At 36.1% G+C, this 16,458-nt stretch overlaps 1 protein-coding gene across 2 annotated transcripts in view; it reads right to left on the bottom strand.

The window, feature by feature from the left end:
• Positions 1 to 16,458, bottom strand: part of LOC150075350 (sushi, von Willebrand factor type A, EGF and pentraxin domain-containing protein 1-like) — a 253,397-nt gene that overhangs the window by 179,632 nt on the left and 57,307 nt on the right. For both annotated transcript variants that reach the window (XM_090388279.1, XM_090388280.1), the window contains exon 6: positions 7,615 to 7,697. In XM_090388279.1, the coding sequence (XP_090244405.1) occupies positions 7,615 to 7,697 (83 nt within the window). The remainder of the gene's footprint in view (positions 1 to 7,614; positions 7,698 to 16,458) is intronic.

Below are 16,458 nucleotides of genomic sequence, written 5' to 3'. Positions count from 1 at the left end.
ATGACTGGGTCAAAACATATCCAAAACGGCACGACTGGTGGGATGCTCACAGTCAGTCGTGATTAGTACCTACCAAAAGTGGCCCAAGGAGGGAAAATCCACGAATCACTGGCGAGGTGCTGGATGACCACAGCCCATCGATGTTCGAGGTGAGCGAAGGCTCTCCCGGATGGTATGTGGCAACAAAGAGTGACTGTGGTGCAACTCACCAGTAATTGGAATGCTGGTGATGGGAGTAATGTGTCACAACACACAGTACATCGAACCTTGCTGAAAATGGGGCTGCATAGCTGCAGACCACTCCGAGTGCCCATGCTAACCATGGTTTACCAGCGACAGCACCTACAATGAGCATGCGAGCATCAAAACTGGACCTTGAGTGATTGGAAGAAGGTCATCTGGTCCGATCAATTACATTGCACCGTGTGGACAGAGGGGTACGTGAGCGTCGTTTACCTGGAGAAGTGATGGCACCTGGATGCACCGTGGGATGAAAACAAGCCGGTGGCGACGGTGTCATGCTTTGGGCGATGTTCTGCTTGGATACCCTGGGTCCAGTCATCCAGGTACCAGGCACTCTGATGTCTACCACCTAGATAAACATCATTGCTGACCAAGTACACCCTTTCATGGCAAGTCTTCCCCTCTGGTGGTGCCATCTTTCAGCAGGATAATGCACTATGCCACACTGCCCGGATTGTTCGAAACTGGTTTGCGGAACATGAGGAAGATTTCCAGGTATTCCCTTGGCCTCCAAATTCCCCAGACATCAATCCCATCGAGCATCTGTGGTTTGTGTTGGAACAGCAACTCCGATCTGCAGCATCTCAACCATGGACCGTACAGGAGTTAAAGGATCTGCTGGTTACATGTTGGTACCAGATACCACAAGACACATTTAGAAATCTTGTAACATCCATGCCTTGCCGATACAAGCTGTTTTGGCTGCACATGGAGGACCAACATCATATTAGGTAGATTGTCAAAATGTTTTGGCTCACCGGTGTAATAGTGATTGTAGTGTGCCCCGAAATTTTAGCATTTTGAAAAGTGTGCCGCAACAACAAAAAGGCTGAGAAACACTGCTAGAGTCATATGATTCAAAATGGCATTGTGTGTGTGGAAAGTTGTATCAAGACAAAGATGAGAACAGTCATATGATTTTTGAATGTAGCAGGAAACAAATCCATTGAAATTCATCATAGGTTAGTGTGTATGGTGAGACCTGTTTGCCATGAAGCAGAGCATATATAATTTAAAAATAGAATCTAATCTGAGAGGTTCTGGTCAATCTGATCAGGCTTACTTCAATGTCAAGCCAGACAAGATTTTTGCTATTGAAACATTCATTTGTGAAAATTAGCATATTAAGCTGAAAAGCACAAGTTAGGAACTCAACACCAACACCAAATTTCTTCAATCTATTGCCCAAAATAAATTGAGATTCAAAAATATATGCACAAGATGAGTCTGTCATGGACCCACCTTGCAGATGAGCTAAATATTGTATTGTAATATTAGGTTTGTAAAAAGCTGAAAGCGATAATATCCTACATCATACAGTGATGGAAATGATTCATGGGCGCATTAGATTCTGCATGAAAGCAAGACAGTACAGAGTAGCATCATTCAGCTTCCAAAAGCTAAAGAAATTGTGAACCAAGCCATCTGAAGGAAAACTGATGCTAACCATCACTGCAATCCAGAGCAAATGCTGAAACTGATCTCAAAAAAGGATTAGTTTATACCACGATAATGTTTGTCCAAACAGTGGGCTGATGCAATTGTTTACACCATTCGAGATCTATATTTTGAAATGATACCACAGCTTCTTTATTTCTGTGATATGGCTCCAAAGGGAATATAATAATTTGGACCATGATTCAAAGGGGAAAGGGAGCAATTCCCATTCCAATGAATAAGTCCAAAAACTGGCACATAAGTAATTCATGGCAAGCATCAAAGAAATTCCTTTCTGACAGTATTAGCATTAGTAGGGGCATATGATGCAAGAAAGCAAGCTTATGCAGCATCAGCAAAAAAAAAAAAAACCACACACTTCCAATTCACCCCTCCGATTGTTCGAAATACCTGTCCAGCTGAGCCTTAAATTTATTTAGGCTATCAACTTCCACAACGAGGGATGGAAGTCTGTTCCACCAACCAACTATCCGCCGGCTAAAGGCAAATTTCTGCACATCTAGCCTACATCTATCTTTCCTCAATTTTAATTTATGCCCTCTCAGGTGATTATTCTGAGCAAGAGGGAGAATCCCATCGGCATTGGGCATGCTCAAACCATTCAAGGCTTTATACACCTCTATCAGATCCCCTTGCCGGTGCCTAGTCTCCAGACACTGTAATTTGCAAAACTTTAGCCTTTCTTCATAAGAGCAACCCTTTGTTCCATTCACTAATCTTGTTGCCCTTCTCTGTACTCGTTCCAGCAGCTCTACATCCTTCTTGAAATGAGGCCTCCAGACCTGTATACAGTACTCAAGGTATGGCCTGACCATTGCCTTATATAAGGGAATAATTACCTCCTTATTCCTGCTAGAAAAATTCCTGTATATCATTGACAAGACACTATGAGCTACTCTTGCAGCACTGTTCAGAGAACTTCATAACTGCCTGCACAATAACCCCCAATTCCTTTTCATTCTCTACCACTGTTAGTGTAGTACCACATACGTTGCTCTGGGGTTGCTGTTTCCCATATGTAGTACTTTACATTTGTCAATGTTAAACTTCATTTGCCACCTCTCAGCCCATCTGCTCAACCTTTCCAGATCCTGTTGCAGCAGCATAGCGCCAGTAGTGTCCTTAACAATCATGCCAACCTTTGTATCGTCTGCAAACTTGGACATTAAGCTTGATATACCATCATCAATATCATTTATAAATACAGAATACAATAATGGACCCAACACTGAACCCTGAGGGATTCCACTAATAACATTAGTCCACGAAGAGCAGTGTCCATTGATTACCACTCTGTCTTCTCCCACTCAACCATCCCTTTATCCATAGCAGCAATTTGCCTCCAATGCTACACTGCTCCAATTTGAACAGCAGTCTTCCATGTGCAACAGTATCAAAAGTCTTTCTAAGATCCAAATATATAATATCAAAGTTATTCCCTGCATCCAGTTCTTTAGAGACTGCATCATTGTATCCAATCAAATTGGTCAGGCAAGACTTTCCCTTAACAAAACCATGCTGTGTCCGAGCTATAACTGAAGTCTTGTCTAGATGATCCTGCAGTGCTTCTTTAACCAGTCCCTCCATTAATTTTCCTGCAACAGAAGTTAAACTTACAGGTCTATAATTAGTTGTGTTGCCCTTTGATCCTCCTTTGTGAATTGGGGTCACATTCGCACATCTCCAGTCCATGGGTACCTCCCCTGAGTCCAAGGAAGCTCTCATAATTATGGCTTACTTCCTTTGCTGCCTCCTTTAATATAACTGGATAGATCCCATCCACCCCAGGTGCCTTTCTTGTGTTTATCTTCAACAATTTCTCCTCCACTTTACTCTCAGTTATTACAAGATTATCTAGCTTACTGCCAGAGTTGAATACACCTCTGGCATTCCCCTCGCAGAATAACTCCTCATGTGTGAATGTCGATGCAAAATATTCATTTAGTTTGTTAGCTACCTGAGCAGGATCATCAACAGTTGAACCATCGATATCAAGTGGACCAATTTGATTCATCCCCTTCCTTCTAGAGTTTACATAAGTAAAGAACTCTTTGCTGTTTTTGCATCCTTTGCCAAAGATTTCTCGTAATCTGCCTTCACCTGCCTAACCTCCTTTGTAACTTGGTTACAGATCAGCTTATGTCTATCATAGGCTTCTGTGTCACATGTTAATTTATATGTATTCCATGCATTTTTCTTCTCTGCCATATGTCTCATTAGTTCATCTGACATCCATTTAGGCCTAAACCTTGAACAATATTTCTTAGTTGGTATGTAAAGCCTAGTAGATTCCAAGATAAGTTCTTTGAATGCTTTCCATTTTGAATTTGCTGTTGGTAACATCAGCAGTTGGTCCCATTGTATAGAATTTAAATACTGTCTAGGACCATTGTAGTTGCCTTTACGAAAGCAAAAACCCTTCCCTTTACTCCTGATGGTAGTTACCTATTTGAGTAAATCCCATTTCAGCACACTGTGATCACTGCCACCTAGTGGTTCCCTTATCTGCAGATTCTTAATGCTTGAAGAATCACTACTGATAATTAAATTAAGAGTATTACTCACTCTAGTTGCCTCCCAAACATGCTGATGTAGAAAACAGTCATCCAATAAATCCACAAAAGCCTTGCTAGTGTGTGAGTGACCAACCCACAAATTCCAGTCAATATCTGGGAAATTAAAATCCCCCCATTACAAGACTCTCTGATTTACTGGCCCACTCTATTTCCCTCTACAGTTTCTTATTATACTCATCAGAGTCATTAGGCCTATAGCACACTATAAGCATTAGGAGATCAATTTTGATCTCCTAATGCTTATGTCACACCAAACTGACTCGACACTGCACTGTCCAGCGATGTTGACTGGCTTCACTTCCTTGGATTTTGTGTGTTTCTTAACTAATAGCATAACCCCTTCCTATCCTGTTTATTCTTTCTGTACACATTGTACTCCTCAAATTCCAGTTCTGCATTCGTTATATCTGTGTGACACCATGTCTCTGATATCCCAACAATATCTGCCTTTGATGTTTTGAGCAATACCTCAAATTCATCAAATTTATTTACCAAACTCCTAGCATTGGTGTACATGCAAGTATACATGCACCTGTTCCTAGCTACCCTTATGAATAGTTCCTATTCTTAGTTACCCTAATGAATGAATGGTTTCATCCAGTTTTTGAATGGTTTAAGACTTATTTTATAAATTATAAGACTCTCTGATTTACTGGCCCACTCTATTTCCCTGTACAGTTTCTTATTATACTCATCAGAGAGTTATTAGGCCTATAGCACACTCCTACTCTTAATTTTGATCTCCCAATGCTTATGTCACACCAAACTGACTCGACACTGCACTATCCAGCGATGTTGACTGGCTTCACTTGCGTGGATTTTATGTGTTTCTTAACTAATAGCATAACCCCTCCTCCCTTCCTATCCTGTCTATCCTTTCTGTGCACATTGTACTCTCCAAATTCCAGTTCTGCATTCCTTATATCTGTGTGACACCACGTCTCTGATATCCCAATGATATCTGCCTTTGATGTTTTGAGCAATACCTCAAATTCATCAAATTTATTTACCAAACTCCTAGCATTGGTGTACACACAAGTATACATGCACTATTCCTATTCTTAGCTACCATAACACAACCCATGTGTTTACTTCTACCACAATGACTCCCAGCAGTCTCTGAAATATCCTGCATTCTATTTTACAGGCTGCTGCTCATTCCAATAGAAACAGTGCAAGAATCACTTTCACCTCTGCCAGTGGCTACTGTTAATCTATTAGTCCTCATATCCCGCCAAGCTACAAGTTTTCCCACCCACCTAACACTGCCTCGATAGCATCAGCAAATATTCTTGCACCTTTTCTATTTAAGTGTATCCTATCCCTGTAGAAACAGTCTCTCCTGTTAACAAGTACAGACCGGGCTAAAAAAAATTCTACCCCTTAAGCCTTGCACAATCTTTCCAGGGCCGAACTGATCGACAAGGCTCTCATCATATACTCCCTCCTATCGTGTCTGGGCAGAATTGCAGACACTTTCAAATTCAACCCTAATTCTCGGCTTTTTTTCAACAGTGACCTGTACTTGTTAAGTAATTCTGCCGTTCTCCTACTCTTAATATCATTAGTGCCAACATGTACAACTATATCACCTTTTGTGCCCTTAAAAGATTATATCCGCTCTACAACATCATCAACCTTTGCCCCTGGCAGACATACCCTGGTTTTGTTCCACCTATCCTTTTTACAAAGTATGTTCCCCGTTTCCCTGACAATAGAGTCACCAACAACTACTAGTTCCTGTGGGATCAGCGCATTCTGCCTTGGGGGTTGCCGCTGTGTTGCGCAATGACCAAGTGCAAGCTCTGGCGTTGATGTGGGCTTTTTTTTTTTTGGTTTTTTTAGGAGCATTAGCAACTAAGGCCATATTGCTCCGGGGATATGCGGTGGTCATTCCCTGACCTTTCCGCATCCTCCGTATTTGGTGGTGACGGGCTCGAATCCCGGTATAATCAAGAAGCGTGTGCTACGCACTGCTGCTCCTTCCCACCTGGCTACAGTGGCGCCTGTTGATGTGGGCAGCTGAGAGCTTGATGGGCCCCTCAATTTAGATCCTTTGAGGGCATCCACCCTGTCCCCCAAGCTCTCATATAGGCCCATAACAACGCTGAGTTGTCGCCTGATTTCGTTACACTCCTTGCATCGCGCGCACACACAAAGACATCCCCCATGGCAATATCATATCCCGTACCTGATTGCTCCACAAACATCATGCAAGCAGTGCATTTTAAAAGGCTGTGATTCAGAGGACAACTGCCCCCCCTCAGTTCTCCCCTGAGCCACAGTGCTTCCACTAGTTTGAGCCTTTTGCTTTGCTGCTCTGGTCTGAGTCATGATTTCAATTTAATTTCAATTTCAGTACAAAATTAAAACCCTAAACTTGTATCCCAACACAGTTATAATGCTATATATATTTTTCGGTATCGAGTATTATCTACGAGTTCCGTTTATATAACTTCCGTATCAAGTTATGTATTAATTAATTATGTTAAGTTTGTAATCTAAGTCATTATATGTATTTAATTAAAAGTATAATTTAATTGACAACGAAGTTTAACAAATTTAATAGATTTTACTGATTAATTTACAATATTATATTATATACTGTACTATACTAAGCTTACGCTATCTAGTTCGGGATATAACGTTGTGTCGTAGCAGCAAGTTATGAACGGTAAATCTACGGGCACTTAAGTAATAATTAACTTCCAAATCTCGCTGTCTCAATTCAGAATAAACTAAGGATCCTGACTAGATCTTTAAGCTACTTATATAAAATAATTGGATGTAACAATTGATCAATAAAGCGGCTAAATATGGCTAAAAAACTACTCGTTCAGCAGAGCTGCAACTTGTAACACGTGGATTTGATACCCTTACCGATACTTTTATGCAATTACAAGGCCAAGTAAAGAATAAATACACCAGATTAATCAGAAAATCACAAAATAATGCTATACAATTAAATTTAAATCAAAAGTTTTAGAAAAACAATAATTTCAAATCAATAAATAAGAAAATCCACTTAGGGCTTTGAACACTTCTGACTCCCACTAGCCTTGTCAGCAGCCAATTCTTACTGTTCTTACTCTTAAATACATTACAGCCTTTATATAAAAATTAACATAGGATTAATCCCAGGGAATAGTTTTGTAACAGAAAATACAATGAAAGAGAAGGAAACTATGAGGTTCTTCACTACAGGTTTGAATAAAGAATTGTTTATTCAGCTTTTTCTGTTTTGTTTGAACCACCCTTGTATATAAAAAAGTAAATGTTATATTACACAAAATAATTTTTTAAAAAATGAAAAATGTATTCATTTTTGATTCCTTACTTCAGTAAAAACTTTTTTCATTCGCCTTCCAAACTGCAGAGTTCCAAGTTGTCCATTTGCAATCTCACGAGAAGAACAGGGCTCTATGTATAAAGTAGAAGTATAAAAAATAACAATTTTAATAAATGGTACCGATAAAATTTCCTTGTATAATATTATATTATGATAGGTAATAATGTGGATTGGTGGTATTTGACCAGTAGTATGCCAGGTCCTTTTGGAAATATGCTGGCTTACAAAATAACCTATAAATCAGTGAAAAATTATCTATAAATTTTTAATATCCTATGGTAAATTTATTTATTTGTGTTAACGCTCCAGCATAAAAAAGAATTTTTATGGCTAAACTTTTCTGATTAAAAAATAATTAAAAATGGAAATCAAAAGTGAACGCTATACTGAAGGAATGCTAAAATTTACACTGATATAATTCCAACATAATTATTTTTATAATATTTATTTAATGTTGTATTATAAAAATAATGGTAAATAAATATAAAAATGTACTATATTGTATAATAAAAATAATGATAAATAAGTATAAAAATGTACTATAAAAGAGCAAATTTATACCCAATACTGCCTTCAATACTGCCATATTTAACACTATGTATGAGCAGTGTGTTTTGCTTGGGATGGGTAGCTTTTCCACACTACTTGCTGAAAAAACTGATTTTCAAACAGATACATGGTTTGAAACTATGTATGAGCAGTGTGGTTTGCTTGGGATGGGTAGCTTTTCCACACTACTTGCTGAAAAAACTGATTTTCAAACAGATACATGGTGTTCTTCTCTAATTCTAATGAAATCAATGGCACAAATTGTCAAACAAAAGTCAAACTAATGAAGTAATACTAAAATTCACACTGACATCATTGTAATTTTTAACCCAGGAGCAGTTATACCCTAATTGTAATAAAGTGACATGATACCTGAAGAGATGTCATGTGACTGTGAGTCCAATTTTATTTCTAGAAAAAGATTTTTAACTTTAAAACAAAATTTTCATTAGTTCTTCTGAAAAAAAAAAAAAAAAAGCATTACTATCATAAAAATAAGAACAAAAGTAATGGTCGCTCCCATTTTCCAGTTCAAATAATGTTAAAAGTACAGAAAATTCAAACAATGTTTTTTCAAATAAATAAAAGAATAAACAAATAAATAATGATTTATTTATTTTACATCATTATTCATGACAAACAAACATTTTTTGTATAATAATTAAAACAAAAAGTATCTAATTCTGGTTTTAGCAACATATTGTTTACATGATGCTGAAACTAATATGTCAAAGTGGAAGCCAAAAAGAGTAAACAGTCATTTGGCACCCGATAGGGTCTTTGCATGTATAATTCCAAGTAAAAGTTAATTATTCACTTACAAAACTGTTCAAATAAAAGTTTGACTATACAGCTAGGCCTCGCATAACGCGAGTTTGATTAACGCGATATTCAGTTAATGCTATTTGAAAAATGATACCACTTTTCACTTTACACGATGCTAATTTCCAGTTAACGCGATCTCTTTTTTTTTATGCGATAGTTGAAAAAGATTTGAATCGCGCGTTAAGATTACCGCGAATTGTACGGTAAATAAACAAATGTTTGCCTGCTCCCCGCCTCGGTGTGTTCCATCAACCATCGGAAGAAGACGTGTTTGTCTCCTGTTAATAAAGTCAATGCAGACTTGCATTTAAAAATTCAAATTTTTAAATGAGCCAGATGAAAATGTTACCGCGAAGGAGATAACGGTAAAAGAATTAGATGAAATCTTTTGTATCGCATAGAACCTCAAACAAAAGGTTTGATGTTCTCTGCGATATTTATTTCACCAGGGCCCAGAGAAGATTGTTGTCGGCTATCGGAAATTGATTGATGAAAAGAGAAAGTCAACACTGTTCAAATATTTCCACAACAGTAATTTCTTCATTGTGTATTTTATGTCAGAGGTTCCCAAAGTTTCTCGGTTCACGGCGCCTTTAATGTCTCAGTAATTTTTTCAAGGTGCACCCAGACCAAAAGAAATACCTAACAGTTTCGTTTAGTAGTTGGGTCCAAACAAATTAATAAGAAATGCTGAAACTGTGAAGCCTCGAGCTAGTAGTTCGCACGGTGTCCGACAGATGTCGAGTATCGCTGTGTTTCCCTCGAAAATTTTAAATATTCTGCGGCGCACAGTTTAAGAACCGTTGTTTTATGCAATAAGCATTTAATTCCATAATTATTTTCATTATCTTTTACATTATATACAGTTAAAAAGTTATTTAAAAGGTATTTTTAAAATTCTTTATGGACATTCCAGAAGGTCAAGGACCAATTATAATTTTTCCTATCGGTTATGATATTCGATTAATGCGTTTCCGTTTTGCGCGATGCACTCACGGGACGAATTAATCGCGTTAATCGAGGCCCGCCTGTATATAGGAAGGTATTGAAAGTCTCAGCTATTAGCATTAAGCCAACAAATAATGCACAACAGTTTTTTTTTCCAATTTTTTTGGCATACAGAACACACCAGTGTTCTTGCTCATGAGAATCCTGTGTTCAGATTAATCTGTCAGTCATCATCAATATTATAAATAGATATTACCTTAAAAATGTATCTAGGGTGCATGAATTTTGCAGGGAGAAAAAAAAAAATGTTAGTATGGGATAGCAAGGGGCACCAACAAAAAAAAAAAAAAAAAATTTTTTTTTTCTGCTTTAGAGAGATTGCATAAACAATTTTTTTTTGTGTATTCTGTAAATTAGACCTTGGCATGTGGCCAATATTATAAGTGCAAAAGTAGGCACAGGCCAGGCCAAGCCAGAATTAATGAGGTGCAGCAGCATTGTTTCTCTAGATGTTTGTTGTTTGTTTGTTGTTTGGTTTTTAGGAGCATTAGCAACTAAGGCCATATTGCTCCGGGATATGCGGTGGTCATTCCCTGACCTTTCCGTCATCCTCCATATTTGGAGGATGACGGAAAGAAGCGTGTGCTATGCACTGCTGCTCCTTCCCACCTGGCTACGGAGGCGCCGTTTCTCTAGAAACCATAAAGGCTGTGAGGTGGGGGGGGGAGAAGACAGTGCATTTAGTATTAGCCACATGGTACAAGGAAACCCTAGACTTTTGCTGCACCAGCCAAATAATAAATAAATAAAAACTAAAAATAATTAATTAAAAATAAAATAAACTACCTATTTAATTCCTGCCTCACATAGGTGTCTCTCTGGCTGACCTTTGAATTTCCTTAAGCTGTCAGCTTAACCACCCATAGAGGTAACTTATTCCAGGAATTAATAATTGGCTAACTAAAAGAAAACTTCCTGCAATCAAGTCTAAACCCCTTCCCCTGTAATTTTAATTTATCATCTCGGTTCTGGAATCATTTCTAACAGCGAAAATTCTACCCCCACTCATCATACCTTCACCTCTCAGCCTTATACATCTCCATCAAGTCTCCACTAAGGTGCCTAGTTTCCAAGCTCTGTAGCCCACCTATTCAAACTCTTTCCTCATATGGATGCCCTTCTGCCAATCTCACCAGGCATGTTGCCTATCTTTGGACTCTTTCAAGATGTGTGATGTCTTTTTTTTAGGTGCAGGCTATATTCAGAACACAGTATTCTAAGTGTGGTCTTATAACTGCCTTATACAATGGAATTATGCCCTCCTTATCTCCACAATAAAATGTACAACAGGACATCATAGGCCTTCCTCACCACCTGTCTACACTCCTTGGAGCACTTCATGCCAAACCGTACTGTAACCCCAAAATTCCTTTCTTCCTCTTCTGGTTTTATTTAAGCCCCACGTATATAATTTATTTATTGTTAGTCTGGTCTCTTTCCCCCAACAATTGAACGTAGGCAATCTGATGCATGAATTTCATTACAGATAAGTGTGTTGAATGAAGAAAGGCTTATTTACCTAGCCTCAAAATGTTTATTTACCCTAGCCTCTTAAAATGTTAAAAATAAATGCAGTTGAAAAATTCATGCACACTGCCCATTTTGCTATTACTATAGAGCATCAGTTATCCAGAATAATTAATGTCAGACCTCTTCTGGATAGCAAAATTTTCCGAATAATCAAACATAAGGTAAAATTAAATACATTCTGTTAAAATGTATTAAGGTAAAAGAAAAAGAATTTAAATATCTTGAAAAAAAACTAATTTATTTATTAATTTATTTATAAGTAATTTAATTAATTTATTTATTTATACGTAAAAATACATAAAAATTCACACATATATATTCGGATAGATATTTTACTGCAAATTTTATGTAGAAAAAAATTTAAAGTAATTTTTTAAAATAATGTTGATCATTTTTTGTTTGTTGTGACTTTTTTTTTGCTACTAAATCTCAAGTTCCTTAACAATATCACTTTGATTATATTGCATTCTTCATGTTTTTTTGCCTATTTTAGTGCTGTTTCTTTTTGTTGACATTTTACTGTAAAAAAACTGAGAAAAATAATAAATTGCACAGTTTTGGGATGATATTATTCTTACTGAATCTGGAGCTAAACTAAACATAACATGAAATGAAGAGAACAAAATATGCCATGGAAAATTGGGTTCACGAAAGCAAATGACTAAACTCTATCTCATTGTTTCCTAATCCAACATTTCACCAGATATACAAAGTAAAAAACAGATAGAAATGCTCTCGTAAATTTAATAAACATTTGTCTCAAATATATGTACTACCATTAATAAAAAAAAAAAAAAAAAAAAAAAGAAGAAAAATCAGCATTTCAAATTATTCCAGATAACCCAGGTTCTACTGTACTTCCAAAGATAAGAGATGAGCTGTGAATGCTGCCTGAACTCTAACCTAAATCACATTACTTGAAACTTCATTTGCTACTGGTTCAAAGCACTGGTTGCACATAGAAAATGTAAAATATAAAGCATAAATACCACAATCATAGTAGATAAATATTAAGTTAAAACTCAAACAGTTGTTATAGCTGGTGTAAGTACGTACGTTGACTTGGTACTCAGTAAAGATAATTTAATGTGATCTGTACAGGAAAGTTTTCTCCAGTTAAAGTTAATGTACTATCCATGTTCCAGGGAAGAATTAATGGAACAGATGTAAAAATATTAGCATTAGCATTAGTTGAGGCATATGATGTAAGAAAGCAAGCTTATACAGCATCAGCCAAAAAAAAAACCCTTCCCATTTTACCCATCCATATTAATAAAAGTAGAAGGGGAGTATCTTTTTCCAATTCAAAAGAAATGGTAGCTATTCATTTCCTCCCTCCCCTCCCCCTCAGTAAGTTAGATGATCTCATTAATTTTATTGAGGATATGCAGGCATTCTAAAAGTTGGATATTTTATCTAATAAGATCCTAGTGAAGTAGGCTTTCAACAGGTTAAGCAGAGAAAAATTATTCATAAAGTGCAGTAATTGTTGTAAGTTCTTTTTTCTAAGGTGGCTTATCCAGAAAGAAACAATGTCATTAGAAACAATATGAAAGAATTGTTGAACTCTGTTGTATCAAACAATAAAACACAAACTAGGTGCTTTCTAGCTTTAGTAAACTTCTACAAAAGGTACATTCCCAACTGTGCAGAGCTTAGTTCTTATTAGAAGCAGAAGAATAGTAGGGCTTTTTTTAAACTGTAATGAAAATATAACATCATCTCTTTGTGCTATTAGCACCAAGAATAGGTAAGCCATTTATAACTGCCCATGTTTCTAACAAGCTCAGAGGAATGGGACAATGGGAAGGAGACCATCTTAAGCCCACTGAATATACCTTCCAAACAGATGCAAGTCACCAAGTCTAACTATATGACCATTAATAAGCTTAAGCAATAATCTGAAGAAAAATAATGATTCTTTGCTAATAATGTTCATAAAACAAATGATCTCAGTTCATGTTACGTGCAAAGAAAAAAAATGTATGATAATCAAAGAATTGTTTCTTGAAAAATACATTGGTATAGCAAGCATCTTTGTTGGATATCATTTGATCCAGGAATAAAATTTCAAGAAAAATTATCTATAATTAGCCATATTCACACACACACACACATATATATATATATATATGAGAGAGAGAGCTACTGATAATGGATTGAATCTTGAAAACTATAATATTATACCATCTTCTTAGGTGCACATTTGATATGGTAACAAAATTTCTTTTTTTTTAACTGCAGCTACCACAAACTGGTATCAAACCAAAGCAAATAAAATAAGTATTTTTTTTTCTTAAATAACTACTGCCATTATAAATATGATAATTTAGTACTGCAAACCAGATCGTATTGCTAACTAGAGGAAAAAGAAAAAAATTATGAGAAATTTTTATAAATGACACTTCTATCAGGTTTTCAAAGCTGCAAACTGTTTTGACCTTATGTAACCAACATAACAAAACTTGAAGGGGGAGAAGATATTGGTCGAATATCTTAATCAGGTCTCCATAATACATATGCCTGATTGTTTCTAAATATACTCAAGGTTATCAGTTCACCAATGTAGAGATGTAAGCCAAGAAAGTTATCACCACAGAATGACCAGACTTCCTCAAAATTCTACACAGAAGACCACAAAGAGAGTGTAACTAGGTATCAAAACAATTTGGAAACCCAGATGGAACATCCCCTATTCATACTGCACATTCTCTGAAAGAATCCCTGCAAACTCCTTCCTTAAGATTCTAAAGTAATAATGTAGTAATGGATCATCTACACTACTTTTTTTTTTGTCTTACTTTATTCACTTTAAAAATACCGTAAAATCCTGTTGCAATAAATACTGTTTTAACAAAAATTTCACTATAATGAAAATATTTCCAGGTCTCCTGGAAATTTCTCTTATTAGTTCTACTTTATAAATATCATTTGAGTGAAACATTCCTGATGAAAAATTCAGTACAAATTATTTTCAAAGTCAACCCATATCTAAACTGTATTGGTTTACACATAGAAAAATTATAAATGACACTGTGAATGCCCCTCATATTGTGAATATGGCTATGAGATTTTGTTGAAGCAAAATGGAAGTTTTAGCCCTTTGCAGTTAAGCATTATTTTCACCATCTTTCCCCATACAGTCCAGCTCTATCAATAAAAAGAATGACTAGTTGAAATGCAATGCTCAAAAATTATTTATTTTCGGCTTTACATGAGATAATACAAAAAACATCTTTTTTTTATTATTATTTATTATTATTATTATTATTAGTCATATGGTGCAAGGAAGCCTGAGGCTTATGTTGCACCAACCAAAAAAAAAAATTCCCCACGTTACCCTGAGGTTATCAGGAGAGAGAGAAAGAGATAGAGAAAGTAGAAGGAAATTACCAAGAAAGCAAGAAAGATGATATCCAGCTCAGGACCCTGGGTTTTCCAAGCCCATACTCACCAGATGTGAGCCCCTGGGGTAAGTTTAAAAGCTGTAAAGAAAATATTCACAAAACCTTCCATCTGGATAATTGACAATGTTTTTTTACTTCAGAGCCTCTACTTCTGAATTCCTTTTTTGTCCTTTTATGTGTGGGTAGAGATGCAACACCGAAAATATCTGCAGAAACCTCTCTGCTAAATACATTCTTGAAAAGTTTAACTATGTCCATTCTTCAGACCAATATTTCTTTATATCAGTTTTTTTTTTTTCATTTATTCCCATGTTGATAATAACTCCAACTACTTTAGTTCATTTAGTGAAACCTAAACCCAATCACACCATATATAGAACAGTCAGAAACTATCTTATTTGTAAACGTTTCCTTTTTTTTCCCCAATTTCTTCAGAAAGGTTAAACAATTTCTCATTAGAGGGAAGTATTTAGACATGCTGTCAAGGCCTTTACAAGATCTTGACAGCATGTCTAAATACTTCTCTCTAATGCAGAATACAAGCTATTTCATGACTTCTACTCTAAAAAAAATGCTGCCTGCCATTAATAATTGAATAAAAACATCAATAAATATCCAATTAGTTTTTTTTAGATTGTTTATATGAAATTGGCCAAGACATTCTGACTTCAAGAAGACAAAAAAAAACTGCCTGCTGTTAACAACTGAATATAAACATAGATTGAGCTTTTCAGATTCTTTATAAGAAGTAAAATAATTGAGCTGGTACAGCAGGAAAACAAATTTCATAGTTCAAAACACTGACTGAAAGAGAACTAAAAAAAACAAACAAACACAGCCTGCAATTAACAATTGAATATAGACATCATAGACATCAATAAACATAGATTTTAACTTTTCAGATTGTTTATGTGAAATGAAAATAGATGGTAGTAAAATAATTATGCCAGCACAGTGGATAAAACAAATTCCATAATCTGAAATGACAAAGGGCACACCGGACACAACACTAGACTGGAAGTGGAATTTTATGATGTTGTGGTGGGCACGACATCAGACCATAAAGGGGTAAAAGGTGCAGTAAAAGAATTCAGTATCACACCCTCTATTAAGTTTTTATACTTTAAAATGATTATTAAGGCAGCATTTCTCAAACTACGTTTTTTTTTGGTAGTTGTTGGCGCATCGGCTTCGTGGCCATAATGCACCTCCCAAGGTTTTTTTGTGGTACTTTGATCCAAGCCTGAGGCGGGATTCGAACCCGGGACCTTTGGGTTACCGGGCAGGCATTTTACCTACCCGGCTAGCCCAGTCGGCTCAAACTGGGGCCCATGAGATGTGAACAAGTGTTCCGTGAAAAATAATTAAAAAATAAAATAAAATAAAATAAATAAATTTTGCATATTTGTAGCATACACCACTTTTGTATCATTATAATATTTAACATAATTTTTTTTTCAATTATTAATATACTGGCATACACTAATAAACAAATAGACTGCGGAACACTTTA

This window comes from Mastigoproctus giganteus, chromosome 14 (genome assembly GCF_048544385.1).
Source record: "Mastigoproctus giganteus isolate SK-2022 chromosome 14, ASM4854438v1, whole genome shotgun sequence".
Classification (NCBI taxonomy): domain Eukaryota; kingdom Metazoa; phylum Arthropoda; class Arachnida; order Uropygi; family Thelyphonidae; genus Mastigoproctus; species Mastigoproctus giganteus.
The sequence above is the reverse complement of the archived record's forward strand: the minus strand, read 5'-3'. Positions and strand labels throughout refer to the sequence as shown.